We start from the raw sequence: 25703 nt of genomic DNA, 5'->3' as shown, positions 1-25703 counted from the left end.
CGCTATGGAAACCCGCCGAGGTTTGCCTGGCTGCGGTCCAGCCACTTTCCCGGCACAGAGTAGAGACGTTGCTGGCGTGGGGTGATGTGCCTGCTGTCTGCCAGCAGCCTGCGCCCCGACACTCCAGGCAGCATCCCTGTCAGGAATCAGGTCACTGCAGCACTGATATAGAGAAAAGAAAAGAATTGTTAAATCCAAGGTGATGAATATCAGAGATATCTGCATAGCACAGCCATCCCGTTTCATCCCCAGCTCTGCGCCAGCTTTTGGGTACAAGTGGATGGGCTCAAGTGGAACTGTAAGGGCTAATGGAGATTTGTGGAGCACTGTGCAAATTTGCACCGAGTGCTGCAATTTGGTCGCTCGACCCCGTGATGAAACCAGGATACAGCAAAAGCAAAATATAAGGGGCCAAATTTGCAGTAAACTGGAGCTTTCCCCTCTAGGGTGTCTCTGCTCAGGCAAGGAAGGATGCAGAATCCATTTGGATTTTAGTTGGGTTTTTTGGAATGACTGTTTTTTTCCTTCTTAAGCAGTCATCTGACTCTTTTTTGCATGGCATTGTGCTGATCCTGCCCTATGCTGTGCTGAACCTCAGCTCTGGAAGAGTTGATAGCCACAGAAATTGCAAGCATTGGCAGGGTTTTGCTGACACCCTCCAGCAAGGGCAAAACAAAACAATAATTGAGCTCCAGTCGCTGAAGAAAAAACTTGTTTTGAATAGAGATGGGAAAGAGCTATTGCATCGGACAGTCCATCTCCCAGTCCCTGCACACTGGTAGTGAATAAAACACTGGGATCATGAAAAAAAAACCAAAAACCAAACCAAACACATCAGAAGGGTGACAAATAACTCCAAAATCTGTCATTACAGAGATATCTCATTTCCAAATATTTAAGTCGCAGTCTCCAGAGGTCAGTGTGGCAGAGCCCGACTGACACAAGGCTGAGACACTCCAAAGACCTGGTCTTGTGCCCTATTTTTGGCACTGAGAATAATAAATTTATTTAAATTCAAGCACCAGTTTAAGTCTTCTAAGATACCTAGATATCAGAGCACATAATATCCAAAGGCGAAGTAGCCAGCCTCAAACCTTAGCTCTTCCCTCAATGAACTGCAAAAGCAGCATGTGCTAATAAAAGATTTTGGTGTTAAAGAGGCAGTTACTGGGAAAGGCTTTTTCTGTTCTTTCTGTAGCATGGAGGCACAATCAGAAAACCTGCTGTAGCTGGATACGTTGCACTTCTTTACCTGCGTTTCTGTACGAGCAATGCTCAAGTTATGTGCACGAAGGGACCTGCTGTACAGGGGGATTGTTTAGGGTCCTCTCCCCAAAATTTAGCATCAGCTCAGGGCACAGCCACAGCTATCCATTTGCCCTCCACCTTTCCGTCTTCTCCTCTCTGCTCCTCCAGATTTTCCTTCTCCTCCATCCACCATCCCCACTGCCATCCAAAGCCCTTCCCTATCCCTGTGCCATGGGGGGTCCTGTGGTACCCCATCCCCCTTGTCCCCAGTCCACCCACCCCGGCCACTTTTGGTCCTGTTTGCTCTCCAAGCGAGCCTGGGAGTTACCATCACCTTCCATTGCCTCCGCTTTTGTACAACTGAAAGCAATTTAAAGCAATAATGATGATTTTGGATTACGCAATTTGGTGATTTCCTGCTATGAAGTTCTTGGTCCTACCAGCCCACAGTACATCCCCCAGTTAGGAGGCAACTGGTTTTGCCCCTGCTGGTGTTCAGCATCAGCCCATCATCATGAGTCCTCAAGCTTGGCATTGCATCTGCAGACTGTTTTCTACACCTGCTCGTACAAATGCGTTTTGCACAAGTTCAAAGCTCAGCATGGAGGAAAAACTAGGCAGCCTGAAATTAGAGGAGCACATCCATCTTGTAAACAGCCCTTTGTCAGTTTGTGACCAGATTCAGATTAAGATTTTGGCTTTATGGTGTTTTCAACCCAGAACCAAAACTTAAAAAAAAAAAAATAATTATTAGGCATGACCTAGAACTACAGCTCTGAATCAAAATATCCATCCCAGCCCTGAACCTAGATATGGACCTGAAGTTCTCCCATTTTCATGTTTTTTAAAAATAGGCCAGGTCTGGACCTATGTCTTACGTGTCTCATGAAGTGCCGGACATGGCTTGTATGAAGTTCCCTTCTCAGCATCAACGGGATGCAATGGCATGAACGACTCTTGGCCATGTAGCCAGAGCACGATTAGGCGCCTGACACGTGTTTCCCTCCTAAGACACATGCACCCATATGTTATGATATCCGTCTGCGTTTCACTGCAGTACTGTCCAAAATCTGACCCTGGGTTCAAGTGCTATTTATTTTCATGCAACATGTAAGAGGGGAATATTTTTGCTTTTTCCATAGTCAGTGGTGTTTTGTTTTGACCTCAGAACGACTGATTTGGGAAGAATGATCCTGTTAACTTTCTCAGGAGGGCGGACTTTCTCCTCCTCGCCATATTAATTTATTTAATTTATCTTAAATTTGATTGCAGTGAGCACCCCTAATTAACCTGATTTTTTGCTGATAATCACTCACAATGGAATCAAATCACAAATCCGGGGATGGATTGACCGGCACACAGAAAGAAGCCGCCCTCCGTGCATTAATTCAGCGAACGGGATATAATTTGATCCAGGTAGGAATTCACGGGCATGTCCTTTTGTGTGCAATATGTTGCATCAGGGGCTTGAGCAGCAGATCTGTAGGCATAAAGAACTCTTTGCTCATTCTTCTTCTCTCTGTTTTTCTCTAACATAAGTGCTGCACATAACTACGTGTGAAAGGTTCTGTCTTTTATGAAGCGGGATCTTATTCCTCCAGGAATTCTTTGCCCAATGCCAAATTAGGATAAAGGTGGAAAAAAAAAATAACCAACTTAGCTCTGCTAAATATTGGGAAAGGTTGGGCTTGCTGTCTCAAAGCCATGGCTACAGTGGTAGCGTAGCAAAGAAAACCGACCAAGGAAAGTTTGAGAAGAGCGTAGGGCCAGAGTTGGCCATAGGAAGTCCAAAGCATCACCGCCAGATCTGGCTTTTGTATGAATCTTTGCACATGTGCACCAAAGGTTTGTTCCCAGTTTAGGTTTCCAGGTCTCCAAGTGCAAAGCCTCCTCTGGTTAGGACAGGTGGAGACTGGGCATGTCCTTCAAAAGCCATCTGAAGAAGCCATTCTCAGTTAACATGACCAAAACAAGCTAATTTTTCGAAAAGCATTGGGCACTAATATGACCAACTTTGCATCCTAGAAGTGGTGACTGAAAACAATGTTGGGCTCTGCCTTGGTTCGCGTAGCACTAGAGGGCACAACAGCCCAAAGCAAAAACTGAGAGTCCTGGGTGGGGGGGGGAAGCATTTTCCTATAGCCCTTAATCCTGTGAGCAGCCCAGGACCAGGCCAGCAGCTGGGCTTGTTGCCCTTGAGGAGGCTTTCTGCTGTACCTTACCCAAAAGATAACTAACTACTCTATGGCTTATATTTATTGTGGCTTTCTCCATCCTGGTCTTCAATTTTTCATACTGTCACACCTGGCTATAGCTCATTCCTAAACCACACATCCTCACATCACAGCATCTTCTGTCTCCCTACCTTTTCCCTTTCTTTCAAAGCTTACCTTTTATCTTTTTTTTTTTTCTCCAAATTTCCTTTTCCACATCTCTTTGGGCTTTTCTTTGAACCTAGCTATGCTATAGCCAAACGTCTTCTTCCTCAGTGCACTCCAGGATCACACATCATCACAAAGGGGATGAGGAAATCCTCCTTCCCTCCAGACACCTCACTGAGATGAGTTTGTTGAGATGCTGCCTTCAAGCCACCAAGGAGGCCACTGTAGATTGAGAGAATACTTAATTTCTTGCTGTGCCTCCTTGCACATCAGCTCCCACATACACTGACAAAATGAGGAAAAAAAAAAAAAAAACACCAAACTGTTCCATTGACTCTCTCTCACGAGGATTAAAGTGGAGCAGTAAGACTCCTCTGGCCATTTTCAGACCATTATTGCTGAGCTCAGCATTCCTCCAGGTGATTCACTTCTTCCTTCAGCTGACATGCCAATGAAGATTGCAGATGACTGCAACAGTACCAAACACAACCATCACTTTTTTTTTCTTCACTTAATGAATGGCTCAAGAGATGGAAAATTTCCACAACAGCAATGTGCTCAGTTGAGCCAAACTGGGTGCAGAATAATAGCCTGAAACATCATGATGTTCCTGTTAGATTTGCTATAAGAATTTGTTCATAAATTCACATGTCCCCATGACTCCATCACTATGCTGAAAACAATTTGCAAAACAGGAGCAAGCACTGATAATTCAGGGCCTGTTACAGGCTCAGGAAAATGGAAGGAGCTCATAGTATCTTCTTATTTTCCTGCAAGAATCCCTGTTTTCTTATGTGCTTTAGGCTTTCCTCTTAAGTCAGCTGTACAGCCATTCAATTGCTTGGAATAATCCCAGAGTGGGAAATGACTACAGAAATGGTTAAGGAGCCAAAAATAGAAAAATTACGATAGTCATGTGCTCCTCTGGGCACAGGGCATTGCTGCAGGATGGGAGAGGAAAGGAGAGAAGGAAAGGAGAGGAGGGAAGGAAAGAAGGAGGGGAGGAAAGGAGGAAAGGAGAGAAAATACAGGAAAGATCATGAAAAATGGGCAAGGAGAACAGAGCGGCACTCACCTAGCAAAAACATAGCAAACATTCACATTTTTGGATATTATTCAGAGCCAAGACTTGCTTTCTGCCTAAAGAAACTCCTGGGTAGGCAAGCATCATCTATTGCCCCTCACCTGGCCTCCTCCTAGTGATGACCCTCCTCTGTCCCCGCTGTGGGGCTCCCTCTGAAACCCCTGGCACAGTTAGAGAAAGGGTTTGACCACTTCTCAGGGTGGGAAGGCGTGTGGGTGTTGGGGTGCACCATCTCTCCATGCCCATCTCCCAGCCCAGGTCCTCATCACACCTTGTGCCAGGCATTGCTGCTTCTTTACTAAGCCTGACCACTGACATAAACATCTTTTTTTCAAGCACATTGAGCAGCTCCAGCATCACCTAGTGCCAATGATGCCTTGGGCTCCCTGGCTGGCCACTTTGTCTACACCTATCCAAACTTCTAACTTCATCCCTGGTTTTCCTCCTATGTTAGCACTTTTCGAGGTCCAGGTGCCTTCTGCTTTTCGAAAGTCCTTCTGCTTTCAAACACGATCCTTCCAGTATCTGTTCCTTGGTCTCTATAGTAAGATGCTCTCCATAGTAGGATGCTCTCCATCAATTACTAAAATAAGAGGTAATAACATTGTTAATAAATGTTTATGACTGGATGAAGAACCATGACAAGTTATACATTTTGCAAGTGCAATATTACGTGGTCCACAACTTACACACAGTCCACAGAGATTCACCTCCCTATAGCCAATATAACCTATGTTTTCCAAGGAGGTATTTGACTGTGTCCATCTTTGACATCTGAAGTAGCAATTGAGCTGTGGACCATGCACTGATGCATGTTCCCCAGCAAAACTCAGCTAGGTACAAACCAGACCCTTCTCCAGGACATCACGAGCCCGCTAATGGGGATATCAAAGATTTTCAGCACAGATACGGCAGTGGGGCAGCCCATGCACACTACGTTATCTCCAATGAGTCTGTAGAGTTGCTCCTTGCGGGGAAGAAGGGCATCTGCCTCCAGCCCACTCGTAACGGAGAATGTCTAAAGTGTCATTCCCTGCAAAAGGGTTGATTACATCCACATTTAAAATCTACATCTAAACCCTCCTTCTCCTTGTCTCCATGGCAGGAAAATGGGCAGAGGAAATACGGAGGCCCACCACCCGGCTGGGACGGCCCTCCGCCGGAGAGGGGGTGCGAGATCTTTATTGGGAAACTGCCCCGAGACCTCTTTGAAGATGAACTTATACCACTGTGTGAAAAAGTAAGACTTCATGGTGGGTAGTTATTTTGCAGAGGATACTGATGATCAGAGCTGCGTGTCAAGGCTGATTTCAAGGATATGATTTGGCCCAGACTACCCTTGGCTTGGTGGAGCTCTGACAAGATATAGTCAAGGAAGCACTTGGTCTTGCTTAAACACCTCCAGCCTTGCTGACAAACCTTTTTCTTTCTATTTGCAGATCGGCAAAATCTATGAAATGAGAATGATGATGGATTTTAATGGCAACAACAGGGGCTATGCCTTTGTGACCTTTTCAAATAAACAGGAGGCAAAGAATGCAATAAAGCAACTCAACAATTATGAAATTAGGTAAGCGTGGCAAACGCCTTCCCATCAACTTTAAAACATATCTGTTAAACTACCTTGTTATGTAAGGCATGTTTTTCCTTGAAGCCCAGATGAAGGTTATTTAGGTACCTAAGCTTTAAGAGGAAATCACTTCTTGCCTCCCTGTGCAGTCATTGCTTTATGCCATAGTAAAAGGCAGTATGTAGGACTCATCACAGACAAAATCTTTTCAAGGAAATTTCTTTGTTACAAAAAAAAAAAATATTCTACCAGAATATTGGAAAAAATATTTTGCTTTGGATCAAATTAACTTTTGCCTTACCATAGCTGTTTATTTCATGTTCCTCTCTGGGCTGTTTTTTGTTGATTTATTCCTGTTCACAATCTCTCATGATTTATACTGCAGGTATGTTCTGGGAGACAGAGTGATATCGGAAAAAATAAAGGCTATCCCCCAGCCAAAAAAAAAAAAAAAAAAAAAAAAAGGGGGTGAAATAGGATGGAAACATGGAAACCAAATGGCAAAACAGTGACATTTCCTAATAGATAGGAACAGAAAAAGCCATCATGTTTGTGACTAGAAATTGGGAACAAACCAGCCAGAAATCAACAACATATAGGCCCATCAATATGTTTTGTATTGATTTCAACATTTTATGGTTTTTTACAGTTCAAAGTGGGATGAATGGCCTCTGCTTAGAAGCATTTAGAGATAAACCATTCTGGCAATTTTATAGTTTTTTTTTTTGTTTTTAATTTTTAAAAGATGAGTTGTGAATTGCTTTAGTAGCAACTCTAAGGACAAGCAGGTCACAAGGCACACAGGGAGGGCTTGGAAATGTGATTTCTATCAGAGGCTGGAAGGTCTTAAAGAAAAGGCTTCGTCCACCTCCACCTACTCTGCCTACTTCCCTTGTTCCAAAAACTCCTCTAAAAAAGCTTTTAACTTCTCAAGACCTGCAAGAGGTACTTGGACCATGAATAAGTGAGCAAAGTCCCTGTAAGGAAATTTTTACTTGGGGGTCTGTACAACAACTGGCATCAGTAAGTGCTCAAATGGTGTCTCCCCGTGACAAGGGATTTTCTTTCCCCAAAATCTCAGTCACAGAATCACAGAATTGTTTAGGTTGGAAAAGACCTTTAAGATCATCAAGTCCAACCACGGACTACCAAGTCCACCACTAAACCACGTCCAGTCATGAGGCCCAGTGGTGACTGGGAAGCTACAAATCACTGGCGGACACAACAAATCCTGGCTTGTACTGGTGGCCACACAAGAGTCACTGCTGTGTCCATCGGTGGTAGGTCCAGTTGCCTGGTAGCGGCTGGTTTTGCAAATAACAAAACGCAGAATTCCAGGAAGCAAAAGCAAAATTTGGCTTTGTTTTCTCCCTGATCTCAAATCCTTCATTTCAACTGTGCTGCCTTACTTTGATGTCAAATTTAACAGAGTGGCAGCCTTTGCGTTAGCTCTTGCATTAAGCTCTTGCATTAAGCAAGACCGCTTGAACATCCCAAACAACCTATGCTGCAGGAGCAGGAGACCTGGTGTTTGACCTTGTGTTTTGGGACAACAGAAGGGTTCTATTTTAAATTTTTTCTCTCTTTGAGAATCATAGAATGGTTTGGGTTGGAAAGGACCTTAAAGACCATCAAGTTCCAAACCCCCTGCCACGGGCAGGGACACCCTCCACTAGACCAGGTTGCTCAAAGCCTCATCCAGCCTGGCCTTGAATACCTCAGGGTAACCAGTCCTGACTCCTGACGAGCCATCAATGTTGTTTATACACAGGAACGGGCGTCTCCTTGGAGTCTGTGCCAGCGTGGACAACTGCCGCCTGTTTGTGGGAGGGATCCCCAAAACGAAGAAGAGGGAGGAAATCTTAGCAGAAATGAAGAAAGTCACAGACGGAGTCGTGGACGTCATTGTCTACCCTAGTGCAGCTGATAAAACCAAAAACCGGGGTTTTGCTTTTGTGGAATATGAAAGCCATCGGGCAGCAGCAATGGCCAGGAGAAAACTGCTCCCAGGTTAATACAGGTGGTGATGGTGGTGGGGATGGCTTAATCTCAGTGGTCATCTATGGACACCTTGCGCTGCAGTGAGACCAAAGGCTCCAGAGCACCCATGTACCCAAGGAAGCAAAGGCTGTTGGGTTTTCTCCTCTTGGCTGCTAGAGGCACCCAGGGCAAGGAGGGACCCCAATACATCAGGCTGTCTGGCTCTTCTTTTATGAGCTTGAATTTATTAAAAATACAGCTAGGTGGATTTAGCTGCATGTATCCATACAGCTCTGTTGTAGTATTATCCTGTGGTTATCTTGTGTTATGTCGAATACAGCCTCATTTATGGCCTCTTGGAGAGTGTCACTCAGGAAAGCATCCAAGAACATATTCAGCCTTGAGAGTGTACTCAAGATGTCTCAGAAAATGTATATTTTCTATGTGAGAAGAAAACTTCAAATGATGATGAGGATGAGGAATTGCTTGAGGATTTAAATAATATAAAGAATCAGTCTATATTATTTAGCATTGGGGGACATTCAAAGACCATTGTGAAGCAGAGAAAAGTTTGGCAGGTGTTAGATGAAGGAGTCACTGAACATTAAGTGCATTTGCAGTGATTTCACCAATTTTCTCATGCTTTCATATGCTCAGCATCTTCTGCACTGCTATGTCAAACCCAGCTCACTTTCTGGTGAAGGAATTAAATAAATCTTCTCTTTTGGGACTTGTTCATGCCCCACCATCCTTCTTTAACTCTTCCTATACAACAGCTGGTGAAACATCACAAGTCATTTAAATCCTTTTTTCTTACTGTAAAATTATTTTGAGCACCGAGTACACTTAGCTATTGTGGCATATCTTACTGTGACTATTTTTTCCTTTTCTTCTGCATCAGTTTAATGTCTCCCTGATCGTAGGAGCACATTCAGCTGCTCTGTGCTTCAGCACAACTTTTCCATGGTTTCTATATCCAGAACGAGGGAAGGAGCAGGCACAGCCACCACTGCCAACGGCAGCTTTGAGGAGCAGAGCACTTGAGATCCTGAGCAAAGGCAGTGAGATAGATGGGAACGAGCATGTGGACATGTGCAATGAGCTGGTGTTTTCCAGTTTAGAGACATCTTGGTAAACAGTTTGAGGAATTTCAAAGGCCTGAGCAGGAGCCAGAGTCTTCTGATGTTGCAAACATATGGGAGGAACGCGAAAAAAAGTTTCCAGCCAGAACTGAATGTGTCTGCAGCTGATGCATCGCATGAATGTGAGACTAAATATTATCAAGATGCTTCCTTTACTCTGATCCTCACTGCTCTTTCAGGGAGCTTTGTAGAAGAGACAGAAATGCTGAAAAGGGAAGATGCGTTTTCTGAAAACCTTGTCCTATCTCCTGGTTAAACAAGAGGGTGGAGAACAACTGGGTTTTAGCAAGAAGCTAGTGCAGACAACAAGCTTAGCTCCTTGCTGCAAGTCAGTCGGGTCACTGTTTCCACTATTGAACAGAAAATGGCAATTCAGAAATTGGGAACACATCAGCAGCCATCTCTATTTCTGTTCACTAACAGCCCGAATCAGACTGGGCAGTGCTGAAAGCTGAACATCAGCCCAATGTCTCTTCACAAATCCTGGCTCATTCATGACTCTTCCTAGCAGGGAGCAGCCCCTGTAAGGTTTGTTTCTTAATTTTCACTTTTGTTCTTGGAAAAAAAAGGTCTCCAGATTCCACCCTCACAATCTAATTTCCCTCTGTTTTGGAGCTCCCATCCCATCTCAGATGGGTTGTCTAAGTGGAGATGCAAGATAGGATGCCTTTTTTTTTCAGATCTCTCCAAAAATATTTTGCAAGATTCTTGTTTTGCCTCTACCGGCACAGGCATCCCTGGGGTTTCTTTCCAGGTTTTAGCATAATCAAGGCCTCAGAGGACCCAATTTTCATGTCATAAAGATGAGAGAGGAAGAAACAAAAAACACAGAAAGACTCACTTACTCTTTGGGGGACATTTGCAGAAGGGGCAGATGTTTTGTTTCATTATTGGGAAGGAATATCTGGCACTTACCATGCTGCTGAGACAGAAAGTAGTCCCTACTGCACGTCCAAAGAACTAGCTGCTGGGCTGATTAAAATTGCCAGAGAAAAAGTGGGCCACAGATAGAACACATGAAATTTGGGGCTCTGGGTATTAGCAGGCCGCCAGATTTCAAATGCTCCTGAAGAGAAAAGGGAGGAAGATTTACCTTGCAAGCTGTGCAGAATGGACAAGGAAGAAAAAGAGGAGGAAAGAGATATTGTCATCTGGAGAGGACAGGAGGTGAAGAAACCATCACTACGTAGATGTCCCTCTGCCTTACCCGGTGTCTGTCTGCTCAGCACTGCGATTCCCGCAGCTTTGAGACAAGGCTGTCGTGGTCCATTTTCATTACTTATGAAACATCGTTAATTGACTAATCAATTACTTAACAGATTAGGTGACTTGATGCAAATGACTGTGGAGCTCAGTGTGCTAACTGGGTGACAACATTGCTTTTAATAACCTCTTTAATTGCTCTTGTTATTCCCTGCCCCTCAGTGGCTCAATCCAGTGTATAGAGAGCCCATGTGCTTCTCCTCCACACTTTCACCCATTTTATGTCTCGTGACTTTTTCTGCCCTTGTTTTCTACTACTTCCACTGCAACTTCACCCAGTGGGACCATACGGCTTCAAATACTTGCACACAGAGCCATCCTTGCTTTTACTGTTTCATTTCATCCAGCTGGGACTTCTGGATCCCTTTCCTATTAGCTAGGGAATTAAACTTCTGCAGTCAAGGGGAATTTTTAGAAGTTCCTTCAAATATTTCCCATTAGAGTGCACGCCAGGGAATGCTGAGGATCGTGAATCAGGCCGCATTTTCACTTCTTTAATTCTGGACGCTGCATTTCTGCAGGCATCTAAGGTATCGTCGGGAGCACGCTGAAGGTGTGACCAGCTGCTCCTGGAAATGAGTTAATGAAATGACTGTGCTTTGAGCTAGAAAGGCTTATCTTAGTCCCATTTTTAGAATTGGACTATTCTGCTGCTCATACTACACAAGGAATAGTCTCTGAGCAGCAGTGAGAGTAGCCAAAGCCTGTCTGACACTGACCACGCCAATCCCTTTTAAAGGAAGGATCCAGTTGTGGGGCCACCCTATAGCCGTTGACTGGGCAGAACCAGAAGTGGAAGTGGATGAAGACACCATGTCATCGGTAAAAATTCTCTACGTGAGGAACCTCATGCTCTCGACCACTGAGGAGACCATAGAAAAGGAGTTCAACAACATCAAACCAGGTAGGGACCCACTGATGTGCCAGCTCCTAAATAAGTACTGCTACTGCACAGGGAAACATTCCTCCATTCATAAAATGCCAAAGGAAGACACAAAAATAACTGGTTTTCTGCTGTAAAATATTCATGTGCAATGCCATAAAAAATGTCATTAGGCTGAAGGCTCCCACCCAACACCATGTCATCCCATTAAAGGCTCCTTAATTTCCAGCCAACACCTCTACTAACCTTTTTTGGTTGATTGGTGGCTGGAAAGGATCCAAAATGCTGCATGGGAATGTCTGTCATAGAAATTATTTTGAATGTTTTGGGTCTTCCTTAAAATGAGAGTTTGCAAAACAGCTGGGTGATTTCAGCATTCTTCTGCTGTGGGAAGGGATGATGATAGAAATAGAGTGATCTAATACACATGCTTGTTACCTAATCTGTCTGAATTCTGAATTCTATCATTTTCATACAAAAAAACCTCTCTCCTGTCTATTTGTGAATAATCAGTGCTTATCATTTAAGGCACAATATGAGAGTATTCCTTTGTGGCATGTATTACATACACTTAGGGTGAGATGTTTCAAAAAGGAAGTATGTTTGTTGGGAATAAAAATCCTGCTTGCTTTCAAAGGAGATTTTACTTCTGAGTCACTCCAGCTTTAGGAAATGCCACCCAAAAACAACAAAGTAAAAATAACCCGTTCCTGTGGCTCTCCAAGCCACACAGGCCATTAGGCATTAGGAACTTATGCTTGGCACTGTGAAATCACCTTTCATCTTGTTCCCATTAACTTCCTTCTCCTAATTTTTAAAAATACAACTACAAAGCTTTATTTTTCCTTCACTAACTTTTCATTTCTGCTCTGTACATGTCTTTTTTTTCTGTACAAGGCTGCCATGCAAAGGTCTTTATAAGATTTCTTGATGAGTCTTTTCTGTCCTTCTAATGTCACCAGCTGATACTTTTAGCCACAACTAAGCTGTTAGAAAGCCCATTTTTACCTCTGAGTTAAATAACTATATATATCATCCCACTCTCTTAACTGTTTCCTCCTTTATTTACCCAGTTTTGCTCCTTAATGTTGAACTGCTCTTGCTCCTCAGAAACACATTTGTGCTCCTTTGATGCTTTGGTAATAGTCATCTGCTTTGCTCCTAAGACAAGTTCTCTAGTACAACAGAAGATCCTTATTGTCTGTAATTTCCCTTTTGTCACTTTATCATTTTACTTCTCATGCTAGAAATTGACTTTTTTTTTAATACATAAAATCAGGGGTGCCTTTTTAAGAGCCATGCCATGCTTTCAAAAAAAAAAAAAAAACCAACAAAAAAAACCTAAACCCAACAAAACAACAAAAAACTAACATTGTGCATCACAAGAGCAAAACCTGAGCTTTGGGGAGAGCGAATGGAGTTTAAGTTATCATGATATTACAATTGAAACACCCAGCAAGGATCTGAAATGATTCACCTCCCCTCTCAGTTCTCTACCTTATTCGTTGTGCCTTGAAGCACATTTGATCCAGGACATTAAGAGGCTGTTTTGACAGTGACAAGTCATCCAATAAAAACTGATCCTAACAAGAGGAGTTGTGATCTGGGGGTCCCCATGACAGAGCAATTCCCACATCACTACAGGCTCCATAGACTCCACTTACGCATCTTATATTGTAATATAATACAAGTGTCACACCTTAAATCTGTGCCAGATTCTGTGCTGGATGATTTCCATAGAGATAGGCATCACTTGCCTCACTGAAAAACCTCGCCCTGGCTCCCTAGGGATTTTGGCAAAAATCCTCATCCCTGGCAAAGTTTCCAGCAGGAAGGTTGCACTCTCCAAACGTGCCTAAGGGGACAATATTCCCCTCATAATGTAATGCAGATGGTCTTTCCATGGTGATGCCCCAAGAGTGGGTATCATGTTGCTTTGCCCCAGCAGAGGCAGGAGCATGGAAGAGCCAGATTTCCGGCTCAAGTGAGGCTCAGTAACACAGAGTTCTCTTGAGGAGGCAGAATGGGGATTTTCAAAACACAGAGAGTTCATTAAAGCCTGGACTTGTAAACGAGGCTTCAGCATATAACTCCCATAACTTCAGGCTTAGAAAATCACTCTCCCATCCCAGAAGGACACAAAGTGCTACTTACCGTGCCAGTGTCATTTTGAAGATGTGCAGGCTGCTGAGGTTATAGGCTGGGACAGGCTTCATTTAGTCCACTGGAGCTCCCAATGACTCTCCCTGAACTCCAAAGGAATATCTTTTCTCCTGCAGTTATTTAAGTTAAGTGCTTTTTGCGGCAATATGACATTTCCCTGCGTGCCTGTTCAGCTTCAAAGGGTAAGAAGCCAACAGAAGAGCCATTCAGCATTCCCTAGACAGATTTCCAAAAGATGTGTTTGGGGGTGTTAGAGTCCCTGGGACTGCGTTGGTTGATGATGTGCTTCCCAGCCCACAGCAGTGGGGAAGATAAACAATTAGAGAAGAAAAGGTAGGTATCTAGAGCTCGTGACCAGGGGGAATAGGACCGATGTGGTTATTTTGGAGACAAATTCCTTAGTGCTGAGTATCTCAATGCCAAAAAGTTCCCAGCAGCGAAGCAGATAACAAGGGAAAGCTGTAGAGGATGGACATAGAGGAGAAGAACAAGAAGCCATTTAGATTGAAATTACTTTGGGTAATCACAGAGGTGTAGTAAGATTCAGGATGAGGGTCTTCAACCCAACCCCACTCCCAGCAGGGCCAACTTTGCAGCTGCAGCAGGTCACTGGGGGCCGTGTCCACGCTTCTTGCACCGTGTGCCTACAAAACCATGTGGAGATGGTGACCACACAGTGATGTTACCTGTAGCTCACAAAATCCTCATCCGGTGCATGTCCTGCTCAGCCATCCGGGTCTTGGTGATCTGTTGGAGAAGGGAGACACAAGACCAAAGGCAGCATCGAACAGAGCATTTTGGACATGAGAAAACCACTCCAGTGAAATGTGAAGCTTACCGGTGTCTGACCCCAAGCATTTCCGGTTTTCCTTGAAACACTACAGCCCCTTATTTATTTTCCCATGGTATATACATCCTAAGAGGTAAGAAGACACTGTCGTGCTCTCTTACCATTGATCAGCCTTTGGTCTCCAAAGGCTCACAGTTGCTCTTTCAGGTCTGTATTTTCCAACTAATACCCATTTCCAACTAATATTCCAATGTTTTCTGCAGGCGCCGTAGAGAGAGTAAAGAAAATTAGAGACTACGCCTTTGTGCACTTTAATAAAAGAGAAGACGCGGTGGAAGCTATGAAAGCCTTTAATGGGAAGGTAAAGCTGCCAATGCTAATACGTGCAGTGTATTGTACACAGCTGAAACAAAGCTGCCTGGTTTATTAGCTACAAAAACATCCTGAAGGTGTTAGCCACATTTTCTCTTTGCAGGCTGCTTTTACACTCCTGAATTAATTTTTCGGCAACCCTGATGTACACAAACTGTTCATTTTGGCTTCTTGCTCTTTGCATTTGTGCTAAACATTTGCCCAGCTCAGACTGTAGTTTGCTGCTTAGAAAAAAAGCAGCAGAGCAAAGCCCAAACAAGGATCAGCAAAGAAGGGGTCAGCAAAGAAGGGGTTACGGGTTCCCTTAGCTCATGCTCACATCCTTGTTCCACGTCTTCCAACAAAAAACTCTTGCAGGGCAGCGTGTGAATGGCGAACTGGGACAAACAAGGTCAACTTGAAACATCTGCTCCAACTTCAGATATGGATTTGCAAGGGGTTGTTGTATTTAGTACTTCTTGTGCCACATGTAATTCACGGCACTGTTGTGCAAGAGCTGTTCCCAAAGACGTGTTAACCCCGCTCCTATTTTTAGTGCTACTGCTACTCTCCATAGGAACATGTATAATCTCCCTGACTTACACCCTACTTTGCACGGAAGCGAAGCCTTTCAAAGGCTTCATAAATGTGTTAATTCAGTTAAGGTCGGGGCTGGGTGCTCTCAACACATTAAGCCTTCACCCAGCTGGCGCCTTCTTCCACCTGTGGGAGGGAGATTTTGGCTTTTTTTGGGTGGTTTTAGCCATCTTCCTATCCCCTTAGCAAACCAGGTGGGGAGGCTACCTCTCTAGGCAGGAAAATCCCTATGCTTTTTGGACACTTACGCTTCTTCCATTCTCCCCACCACCCCAATGTGAAGGTGCTGGATGGGTCCCCCATCGAGGTGACCTTAGCCAAGCCCGTTGACAAAGACAGCTACGTCAGATACACCCGGGGCACAGGTGGCAGAGGTACTATGCTGCAAGGAGAATACACCTACACCTTTGGACATGTCTATGACCCTGCTGCTGCCTACCTGGGTGCTCCAGTTTTCTACGCACCCCAAGCCTACGCAGCTATCCCCAGCCTACACTTCCCTGCCGCCAAGGGGCTCAGCAACAGGAGCATCATCCGGACCCCATCCATCCGAGGTAACTCCCATCACGCCAATAGCTCTAGCAAAATATTTCCTCTGGGGCTCGGGTGGCTGCTCCCTAGACTCATGTTGAGGGCATTTGTCTTTGCCCTGGATGCTGCACCCCTTTCAGAGAGGGATGGGAAACACAATTTTTAGGCTCTGTCCTTCTCAAAGGTGCAGTGATCTTCCAGCAGACTAAGCAGGGGATGAAAAGAAAGTGAGCTTTCCAGACCAAGCTTGAATCAGCTTCCAGATTGCTCTCCATCCAGTGTAAACAAACTGCGAATCCTCCTGGTTTTGCCCCAGCAGGGAAGACCAAAGAAAGCAAATTTCCTTTCCCTTCTTCAGAGTCAATTCCTTCCACCAGCCACCAGCATGGCTCTCCGCTGTGTTGCCTCTTTGCTTTGAAGGTCACAGGGAAAGTTTTACCAGTTCTTGTGTTTTCTGACCCAAAGCCACGGCGTTTCCCAGCGAGGTCACAATGCCCTGAGGCGGGGTGGGGAACCAGCATTGAAATCAAGAAAGCCATTAATTGTGTGCTCTGGAAGATGGACTGTTTTGGGGGGGAATCATTAACCTAATAATACACAGACTGTGAAAACAGAGAGTATTTCTGAAAGGTGCTGAGGTGCCTTTGATCCTGGGTGACTGCACCTAGGACTAAATCAAATTGCCACACTCAGGTAACCCCAAAATTATATGTCTTCACAGCCATAATTTGCTAAGTGCACAAGTGAGCTTAGGGGCTAGCAAAAAAAAAAAAAAAAAAAAAAAAAAATCTGTCCACTTGATCTTCCTTCCAAAGATGACCAAAAGCCGTCAAAAATTCCAAATTCATCATTCCAAAGCTGTCAGCTTGTGTCCCCAGCCCCAGGTCCTCCCAGGTCCCATGGCAAACTGGGACCCCACTGGGCACCCCGTTAGGGTTTCCAAGACCATGCTGGCCAATTGTTCCTCCTTCCCAAAGAATTAAAGAGGGGAGCAGGAATTTTCCTTGGTGCCTGCCCTGTTTTTGCCCGCACAGGTGAGACCAGCTACCATGAAGGAATGGTGCAGATGTGATAACCCACCAGCCCTCTCTTGCCCTGAAGTCTCCCCAGGCTCCCAAGTAGGGCTCCCCAAACAAAAATAGAAATGTAGAGGGGAAAAAAAAATGTAGTTCATACAAGCAAGGGATTGTATAAGCTGAATTCCTCAAGAAGGTGACAGCAAGCGATATCAGCTGTCCCCTCTCTGCCTTTCAATTACAAATCCAGTTGGAAAGGTGTCAGGAAATCAAACCTGTCCAAAGAAGATGGAAAGTGGGTCAGAAGGAAGCAGGGCTTTCCCTGAAAAATCCTCACCCATCCAAACACACGAGCCCAAAAATAAAGGGTGTCAATGCCGAGCCCGAGTTATCCCGGCAACAGGCTATGGGGGGCTCCTGCCCATGTTCTTCCCAAACCTGGTGAGTGGGGCTAACTTTTCCATTTCAGCAAGAATCAGGGTCATTTTTTCCGGTGATTTGATTCAGTTTAATGCCTTCTTACATTCCTAGAAATTTACATGAATGTACCTGTAGGGGCTGCGGGAGTTAGAGGACTGGGAGGTCGTGGCTACCTGGCGTACACGGGCCTGGGGCGTGGATACCAGCTCAAAGGAGAAAAGAGGGGAGAGGATAAACTCTACGACCTGTTGCCAGGAATGGAGCTCACGCCGATGAACCATGTCACGCTAAAGCCCCAAGGGATCAAACTTGCTCCCCAGGTATGTGCGCGAAAAAGAGTCAATATCCCGACCACAGGTTGTCTTCACCCAAAATGGGAAAAACTAAATCCACTCTTGCATCTCAAAAGACATTAAAAAAACCCAGAAAATCACTAGTTGCATCTTGCAATACCCATCCGCCTCGCTGGAGAACAGAGATGCTCTTCCTTGGGGGAGATTCTTCATAAGCAACTATGGGTGGAAAGTGAACTCCAGCTATGGCTGTTGCTCTATAAAAGCACTGAGGGTAAAGAAATTCTCTCCCAAAATGGGTTTGATAAACAGGATGCTTGGAGCTTCACCAAGGAACGAATGCACACATATAGAAAAATAATGTACGTCTTAAAATCACTCGTGGGGAAAGCGGTGTCGACTGTCCACACAACCCAGGCCAGTGCAGAAACTCCAGTTGCTCAACGAGGCTTTGGGTGCCATCATGTGTGCGGGACTGGGATCCAGCTGGATGGGTGAGGGCTGAGGAGAAAAAACCCAGAACAAATTCCCCAAGTTTCTGAGGGTCCGGCTCTTACAGCGATGCCCTTCCCCTTACATCCTCCAAAGCAACACGGGAAACTAACTTCACCCTGAGTTTTGAAGCATATCTCTGCCTTTTAACACTTCAATTGCCACACCATCCTGTTTGCCAAAGTCTACAAAAACATCCTCTTCTCTCCCAGAAAACTGGAAATTGGGGGGTTTTCCCACATGCCAAATTTCACAGTCCCCATACTCTATTTTATCAGCATAGAAGAGGGGTGAAATAGTTTGACTGGTGTTGCACTGCCTTAGGGCAGGTGACATTCATTTTTTCTTATTCCCATCAACACCAAACCCTCACTGCACATATTTCAAATAGCACACTAATGGTGCCAGGCACTTGCAACACTTATTTTTTGGGCACATTTTCACAGCAGCTGAGCTCCCTAATCCCCCCACTGCTACTATTTCACAACAGCTGGTCTTAAACATCTACAGCTTGCTTCACGGCAGCCTCACTAATAGGACAGCCTCATTAATACCCATCAGCTTGGTCAGCCTCTCCCATCTGCTGCGCTGAGACTGTTTCAACAGCATCTTTGAATGATGGATTTCATTCCCGCTGCCCAGCCAGGATGCTCAGCGTTAAAAAGCAACCTTATTGAGGATTTAAATTTTGATGTAATATTATAAAACCAACATCCGTGTAAAGGCTTTGGGACAGCAGGGAACAAATGTTGCCATTGTCAAGAAGTGTAACAAACTAGTTTATTGACACTACAAAGTGCTAAAACTTCAGTTGGAGCTACAGTTACAAAATTAAAAGCAGCACTGCTATTTAAACTTTACTTTTGAATTTTAAAGAAAATGAAGCGTAAATTTTAAATAAGGTAGAGCACAGAAAGACACAGGTTTGAAACATCGGGGGGGTCTCCAGTCCAACCCAGCTAGCAGCATGGCCAACATCACAAAGACCCCAAGACCCAACATCTTCTCAGCTGAGTGTCAGGTTTGATGGAGCTACTTGGAAAAACAAAACAAAACTGGTCCGAGCGTTGCTCACAGGGAGGCAGGGGAACACCACGCTGTGTTCAAACCCATTTGGGACAGCACATACCCAGTCGGTTTAAAAAAAAAAAAAAAAGTACAACTCCAAAGCAGTAGCATTTCTGGATAGCACTTCCCAATTACCATGGAATAAGCTGTGCTAAGGCTGGGGCCAATGTGGTTCAGTGTTTCTCTTTCAAATGAGAAACAGAAATAGCCCATTGAAGTACCCAGTCGGTTTAAAAAAAAAAAAAAAAAGTACAACTCCAAAGCAGTAGCATTTCTGGATAGCACTTCCCAATTACCATGGAATAAGCTAAGGCTGGGGCCAATGTGGTTCAGCGTTTCTCTTTCAAATGAGAAACAGAAATAGCCCATTGAAGCCTGTATAATTAATTGGATGGAAACACAGCCTTTTTTCTTTTTCTTTTTCTTTTTTTGTTAAAAAACCCGATAGTTTAGACTTTTCATGCACTGTAATCGACTAAGCCGGGGAGGCAGGGGAGCAGTGAAGATGAATGTAACCCTAGTGATTTAGCACTGCTAAAAAGAAGTGCACAGATAGAATTTCTGGGACAAATTCAAAGAAACCCACACTAATAACCGAATAAAACAGCAAAAGGACAAATATGTCCTATTTAATGGGGTAAAAACTAACTTCAGGAATTAAATGGCTTTTTAAAGTATAAAACATTTAGATGAATCTTGCACTTCAAGGTGAAGTGTGCTACCCTGACATTTCTTCTTTTTTTTTTTTTTTTTTTTTTTTTTTTTTCCCCCCTAAGCGTAGGGAACCCTGCCATAATACCCCTGAAATACTTTAAAGGGAAGCAAGCTCATCAGGGCTGAGCAAGAAGGCAATTAACCCAAGGGAAAAAAAAAAAAATCTCTTTTTGCCTTTCTAGATCTTAGAAGAAATCTGCCAGAAAAACAACTGGGGCCAGCCTGTTTACCAGCTCCACTCTGCAGTTGGCCAAGACCAAAGACAGCTCTTCCTATACAAAATCACCATCCCGGCCCTCGCCAGCCAGAACCCTACCATGTACGTAACCATTTGAAGTTTGCTTGGGGTTTAGGATTATTTTTTTTTTTTTAAATGGCATTTTATCTAGAATCTCTAAATAAACTTACAATCTCTAGAAATCTACAATCAATACATCTCTAGAATCTACAATCACACAGGTCTCTATTTCCTTTTTTAAATATATATATTAGGGAGAAAAACATCCATAGACTAAAACAGACCGATAGCAATGCCTGCCATGCTTCGTGCTTTCTCTCTGGTGGCGCAAAAATTACAGAAAGCCAGAAATAATCAGGCAAAAGGGTTCTTTTCAGTACAAAGATAAGACATGCGATAGCTCTTGTGGGAAAAAGAAAGCAGCTTGAAGGAACATGCTGATCATTCAGCTCCTAATATGATCCTAAACATTTCTGACCTAAAAAATTGTTGTATTTTAAAGAAAAGCCCAGACGGCAGCAGACTTTCTTTTGGCCTGAAAGTGGACAACATGCTCTGAAAGGATGTTGTGTCCAAAATGAGACCCAGGGCCGATAAACTCAGCAAAAAACCCAGACTACGAGGAAAGTACTTTTGTTAATGCATCAGCACAGTAAAGTAATGTTTCCATTTGATAAGTGGGATGATACCATCTATGAGTAGATCAAAACATCTTGCAGGACAGTCCTAGAGGAAAAAAAAAAAACCAACAACCCGAAAACAAGCTAACATTTTGCTGTATTCGCAGCCATCCCTTCACACCACCCAAGCTCAGCGCCTATATCGATGAAGCCAAAACCTACGCAGCAGAATACACCCTTCAGACACTGGGGATTCCCACAGAGGGAGCAGAGGTGCCTCCTGCAGCACCAGCTTTTCCAGGTATGGGAAGGTCTGTCCAGCCAAGGTCTCCTGGAACATTATTTTTCCTGCATGCCTCCTTGTGGAGGTCAAGAATGAACCCAGTTTTGGCCAACAAGAACAGACCTGGCTTCAATCCCCTACATATCTCTACCTTGGCTCATACTTGTGTCTAAGACATCTTTATTGCCTATATAGTAATTTGTCTCGATATCAGGACTATCCAAATTACAGTATGCATACCATAGAGCAACTCAGGCTGGAGGCACTGGGTTGGGGGTATCTCTGGTCCAACCCTGCTCCCAGTAGGGTCAATGCTGGTGCTACAGTAGGTTGCTTGGGGCTGTGTCCAGGCAAGTTGGGGTGGTCTCCAAGGATGGGGATCCCCCATCACTCAGAGCCCCATCCCAGGTACACACCTCTCCTCCACTCCTTCTAGTTTGTGGATGCCTCCCTTCAACTGGGAGCCCCAGATGGGATGCAGGATCCCGAAGTGGCATCCCTAGTGTTACATCTTGGATAAGTCCACTCTCCTGGACCTGCTGGCTGGCCAGTGCCACCCAGGATGAAACAGATGTTTCTCACTGCAAACAAGTGTAGCTGATTGATTCACAATCTATCTGCCTTCCCCAGCACCTCCTTGAACCAACACTTGATTTCATCTGCCAAAGAAATGATGCAACCGTGAAATTCAGGATCTGATCCCAGCTCTCACATCCCCACTGGGAGAGATTTTTTTTCCAATTTGTGAATTCATACTCAACAGCTCTTGCAACTGCCCAAAACAGCTTGGGAAGCCATGGAAAACAGGCTGGCTGGAATCCAGCTCGCAGGCATTACACTGAGCGTGCTTGCCAGCATGACGGTTATTCTGATGTAGTGGGAACACGGCATGCCAAACTGCACATGAGGAATGCATTAGTCAGTACTACTGCATTGCTTTCAGTGTCTCAAGGATGGATGTAAAAAATAAAAAAATAAAAAATTTATCCAGCTTCCTGCCACAGGAGCCCACAAAAGCCACAGAAAAATCAATTTGTCTGGGGTTTGCGCAGGCTTCCGCAGCATGGAAACCAAATGGGCTCTTTATTGAATCCAGTCCCCACTTACTGCTTAATTACAATCTCTCCTTTTTCTTTCATCCGCCCTTATTTATTTGCCTTGGAAACTCAACAAATTGACATACCTTAAAGTTTCCTGCTCACAGCACACCCCAGTACTTGGTCAGGGCTTGCTAATGCCCAACTCAGCTCAGGTCGTGCCCAGGCAGCAGCAACTTTCTCTTATGATGGTGGCAGATACGCTTTAATTGACAGATTTCTCAATTGCTAGTCAAAATGTTGCACCTCACTCTGCTGATGCCTAAGATGAGACTTCGTGTGGCCACAACGCCCAGGTGACAGCTTTTTCCCCTAAGGTAACACCTTCAACAAGGCCACACTCTCTTGGTGTTGCCCAATATCTCCATTCCCTAACTGGGATGACCTTGAATCTGACTGACCTTGAGTCAACCCCATTGCCCAGCTGGTCTGTCGGAGATTTTGGATCCTGGGAGATGTAGTTTGGTCCAGCAGAGCCGATGGGTACCCCAGCTACTCTTCCCAGCCTTGGGGCTTCGTCTTCATTCTCAATTCTTTCTCAGCAAAATCTTGCAGTCTGGTTGACAAGCTGCTATACCCTGCTTGCAGACGAAGCAGCCCCAAATGATGTTTGTTTTCCCAGTAATCCATTTTAAATCAGCAAAGCTAACATTTTCCCATGGAAAATTTTGAAGTGTTGAAACCACATTTTCCATTAGAGATGGATGGGAAAAAAAAAAAATCCCGTTTACTAAATACTTTCTCCCTCATATTGCATAGAGGAAGTTTCCCTCCTCTCTAATGTGGCTGTCCTGAATTGCATGTATTTTGACTGTGAAGAGTATCAGAGTCGTATTTTCTCTATGAAACCTGCCCAGATTTCCCCTATATTACTCTATTTTCTTGCCATCTTCATGTCATGCATGGGAGGTAGTGTACAGAGCACCATTAACCCCCTCTTAGCTCAGAGGTAATCGAAGTATAATGAAAAAAATATTCAACAGAAAGGGGCATTTTTCAAGCAGTGTGTTTAGCAAATAATAAGTGAGAAAATGCATTAATTTTCCAGCTTCAACATAAAGAAAGAACATGCCAGAAATGACCTATTTAATTTAATTAGATTATTCTCATTAACAAACTCATTGCTCCCTATGTCATTCCCATCGAAAGCAAAGTCTTCCCAACAAAAACCATCTGTCAATGGTGGTTTTTGGAAGTCTTTTCATTAATCTGCATTTTTTCTCTCCGTTCTCATGCAGGATACACCATTGCTAACGCAGCAGCGACCGTCACAGCGACTCAGCTCAAACAAGCAGTCACTATGGGACAAGATTTAGCGACATACGCGGCGTATGAAGCCTACCCCGCTTTTGCAGTCGCTGCACGCAGCGATGGCTATGGAGCGTTTTAATCCTGTCTTTAATAGAGTTCCCTTAAACTGAGCATAGGCAGGAAAAAACAAAACAAAACTCAGTCTGGTAATTCTTACACCCTCATGATTTTAAAGTAATCTGTCGCCTAAAGTTAGATTTTAGTTGGAGTTTCTTTCATTTAGTTCTTTAGTTTCAGAACAGGATGTCAGGGGGAAAAGGAGAAATTAAGGGGAAAAAAAGGCTCAAAATCAGATTTTCACACTAGAAAGCAAAATCTCAGCCCAGAAAATTAGTAGTTATCAGTGTGTGTAATATACATACATATATATACACATACACACCATTTTGTGTGCGTTTACAAGCAACAACCTGTGCCAAAACCAGTTGGTCCTGTGGACATGGTGACACAGGACTGGGGAAGGATGGGGTGTCTCCAACAAGCCCCTCTCTTTATCAGTTCTCCCCTGCTCCCCCTAGAATTTCTCAAGCCAGGCAAAGCAGTGGGTGAAAAGAAAGGCTGCCTGTCAGCTGCACGGAGGGCTCCGGTTTGCCTCGGACCACCTCTGAGCACCCTGTGCCACAGGCACCGTGGGGATGTGGTCAGGCATCTCAAGCATCTTTTAAATTTATGCTGGCACAGCCAAGGAAAAAAGATATTTATCATCAACGTGTCTGCCCAGCCTAACAGGCTGGTTTGCATGCTCTTGAGCATTAATGTGATTTTTAAAGCAGGAGGCAGAGTTTTCCCTCTGACTTTGCTACTTCCCAGCTGTACCTACAAGTCACAAACCAGCAAATAACGATGAATTTTTCTCCACCTCCCATCCAACGGCACATCCAGCGAAAGACTGGAAAACTTTCAGTACTATTAAGGTTGTGGACTAGCAAAGTGCTATTCATTAGGGCCAATTCCCTAATTAATTTGAGCACAAGAGCTCAGAGCCCTGGCCCAGTAACAACAGTCACAGCTACAGAAATAAAATTATATACAAGGAACCTTTTCGACAGGATGGGAAGAGCCCTACCTGGCTGTTAGCGCTGCTTTACCCATTAAAACAAGGCTGCTGGCTGGTGTGATTCTAGCAAAACATAACTTTAGTGGAAAAGGGTTGACGCCAGCAGTAAAGGCACCTCTTGCTTTGGAGAGCACCAGTGTTGGTGTTGTGTTTGAATACTTTGGGGATGCCGAGAGCATCCTCTGGTTATTATTATAAACAACCATTTATAATTATCTATTATAATAAATTATCCATTTATTTTTGCCATCAGATTGAGGCAGGAGTAATGATGCTCTAGAGATATAGGAGAAATCCACTGTTAGATAACCACAGCAGACACGTTACTCCTATATAATACATCCTATACAGTAAAGCACACTAAGAAAACTTGAATCTGCTCAGTCTAGGACCAAAAAAAAAACCATTTTGGGGGGAGCATTTACAACCGGGCTGATGATGCCCATTGATTCCAACAGATCTGGCCCCCAATTTTTCATCCTGTCTAGATGATGTAAGAAGGCACTGTACAAGCCATTTCAAGCAGAGCTTTTCCCCGGCATCTCCAAAGCTGTACAAAGCACAATGGGCTGTGACAAGGTGTTGACTACCAGGAGCTAGGTGTTTCCTGTTCTCATGCTTCAGCTGACCCGATTTTGCCAGGAACAGAACAAAACCACATCAGTTGTACAGTCTGCGGTACTCTTAGACCCTTCCTATTTATAACATAGCTCATCAGGGTGATCCAAAAGGTATTACAATTCCTCTGCGGTTGCTGCTCAGCACACTTGGCTTCGCAGAAAAACCTGTTTGCGGAGGGTGAAATAACCGAGAGTGTTATGAGTATCATGGCTTTATTTTCTCTTCTGTCTATGCCTTTTAAGTCATGTTTGACTGCCAACGTGTAACATATCTATGTATCTCTCTCTAGAAGACTACCATTGGCAGAAAGCCTTTCTCAATTTCCATGTTCAGTAACTTTAGTCTGCTTTTTCAGCTATTTATGTAAATTCAGAAAGATGTCAAGGAAAAGGGCAAGAAGCAGTATTAAAAAAAAAGTGTGTGCATGAAGCACTTATTTTTGTACACAGAGTACAATATTTGTATAGAGTTTTAACACTATGAAGTGTAG

General features: G+C 44.1%; 1 protein-coding gene across 2 annotated transcripts; it reads left to right on the top strand.

Annotated features, from left to right (window-relative positions):
* The first annotated feature begins 2565 nt into the window (after positions 1–2565).
* A1CF (APOBEC1 complementation factor) lies at positions 2566–23768 on the top strand. 2 transcript variants are annotated; one of them, XM_010083340.1, is made up of 11 exons: positions 2566–2664; positions 5819–5953; positions 6153–6283; positions 8055–8293; positions 11408–11572; positions 14768–14865; positions 15736–16006; positions 17555–17739; positions 20169–20305; positions 21012–21145; positions 23463–23768. In XM_010083340.1, exons 1-11 carry the CDS (start codon positions 2566–2568, stop codon positions 23612–23614), a joined length of 1746 nt encoding a protein of 581 aa, XP_010081642.1. In that variant the 3' UTR covers positions 23615–23768. The 2 variants fall into 2 exon arrangements, with proteins under 2 accessions (XP_010081642.1, XP_010081641.1); XM_010083339.1 differs by having other exon boundaries at positions 17531–17739; positions 23463–23614.
* The last annotated feature ends 1935 nt before the right edge of the window (positions 23769–25703 follow it).

This window comes from Pterocles gutturalis, unplaced genomic scaffold, assembly GCF_000699245.1.
Source record: "Pterocles gutturalis isolate BGI_N339 unplaced genomic scaffold, ASM69924v1 scaffold32070, whole genome shotgun sequence".
Classification (NCBI taxonomy): domain Eukaryota; kingdom Metazoa; phylum Chordata; class Aves; order Pterocliformes; family Pteroclidae; genus Pterocles; species Pterocles gutturalis.
Note: the sequence above shows the minus strand (reverse complement) of the source record. Positions and strands in the feature narration are given on the sequence as shown.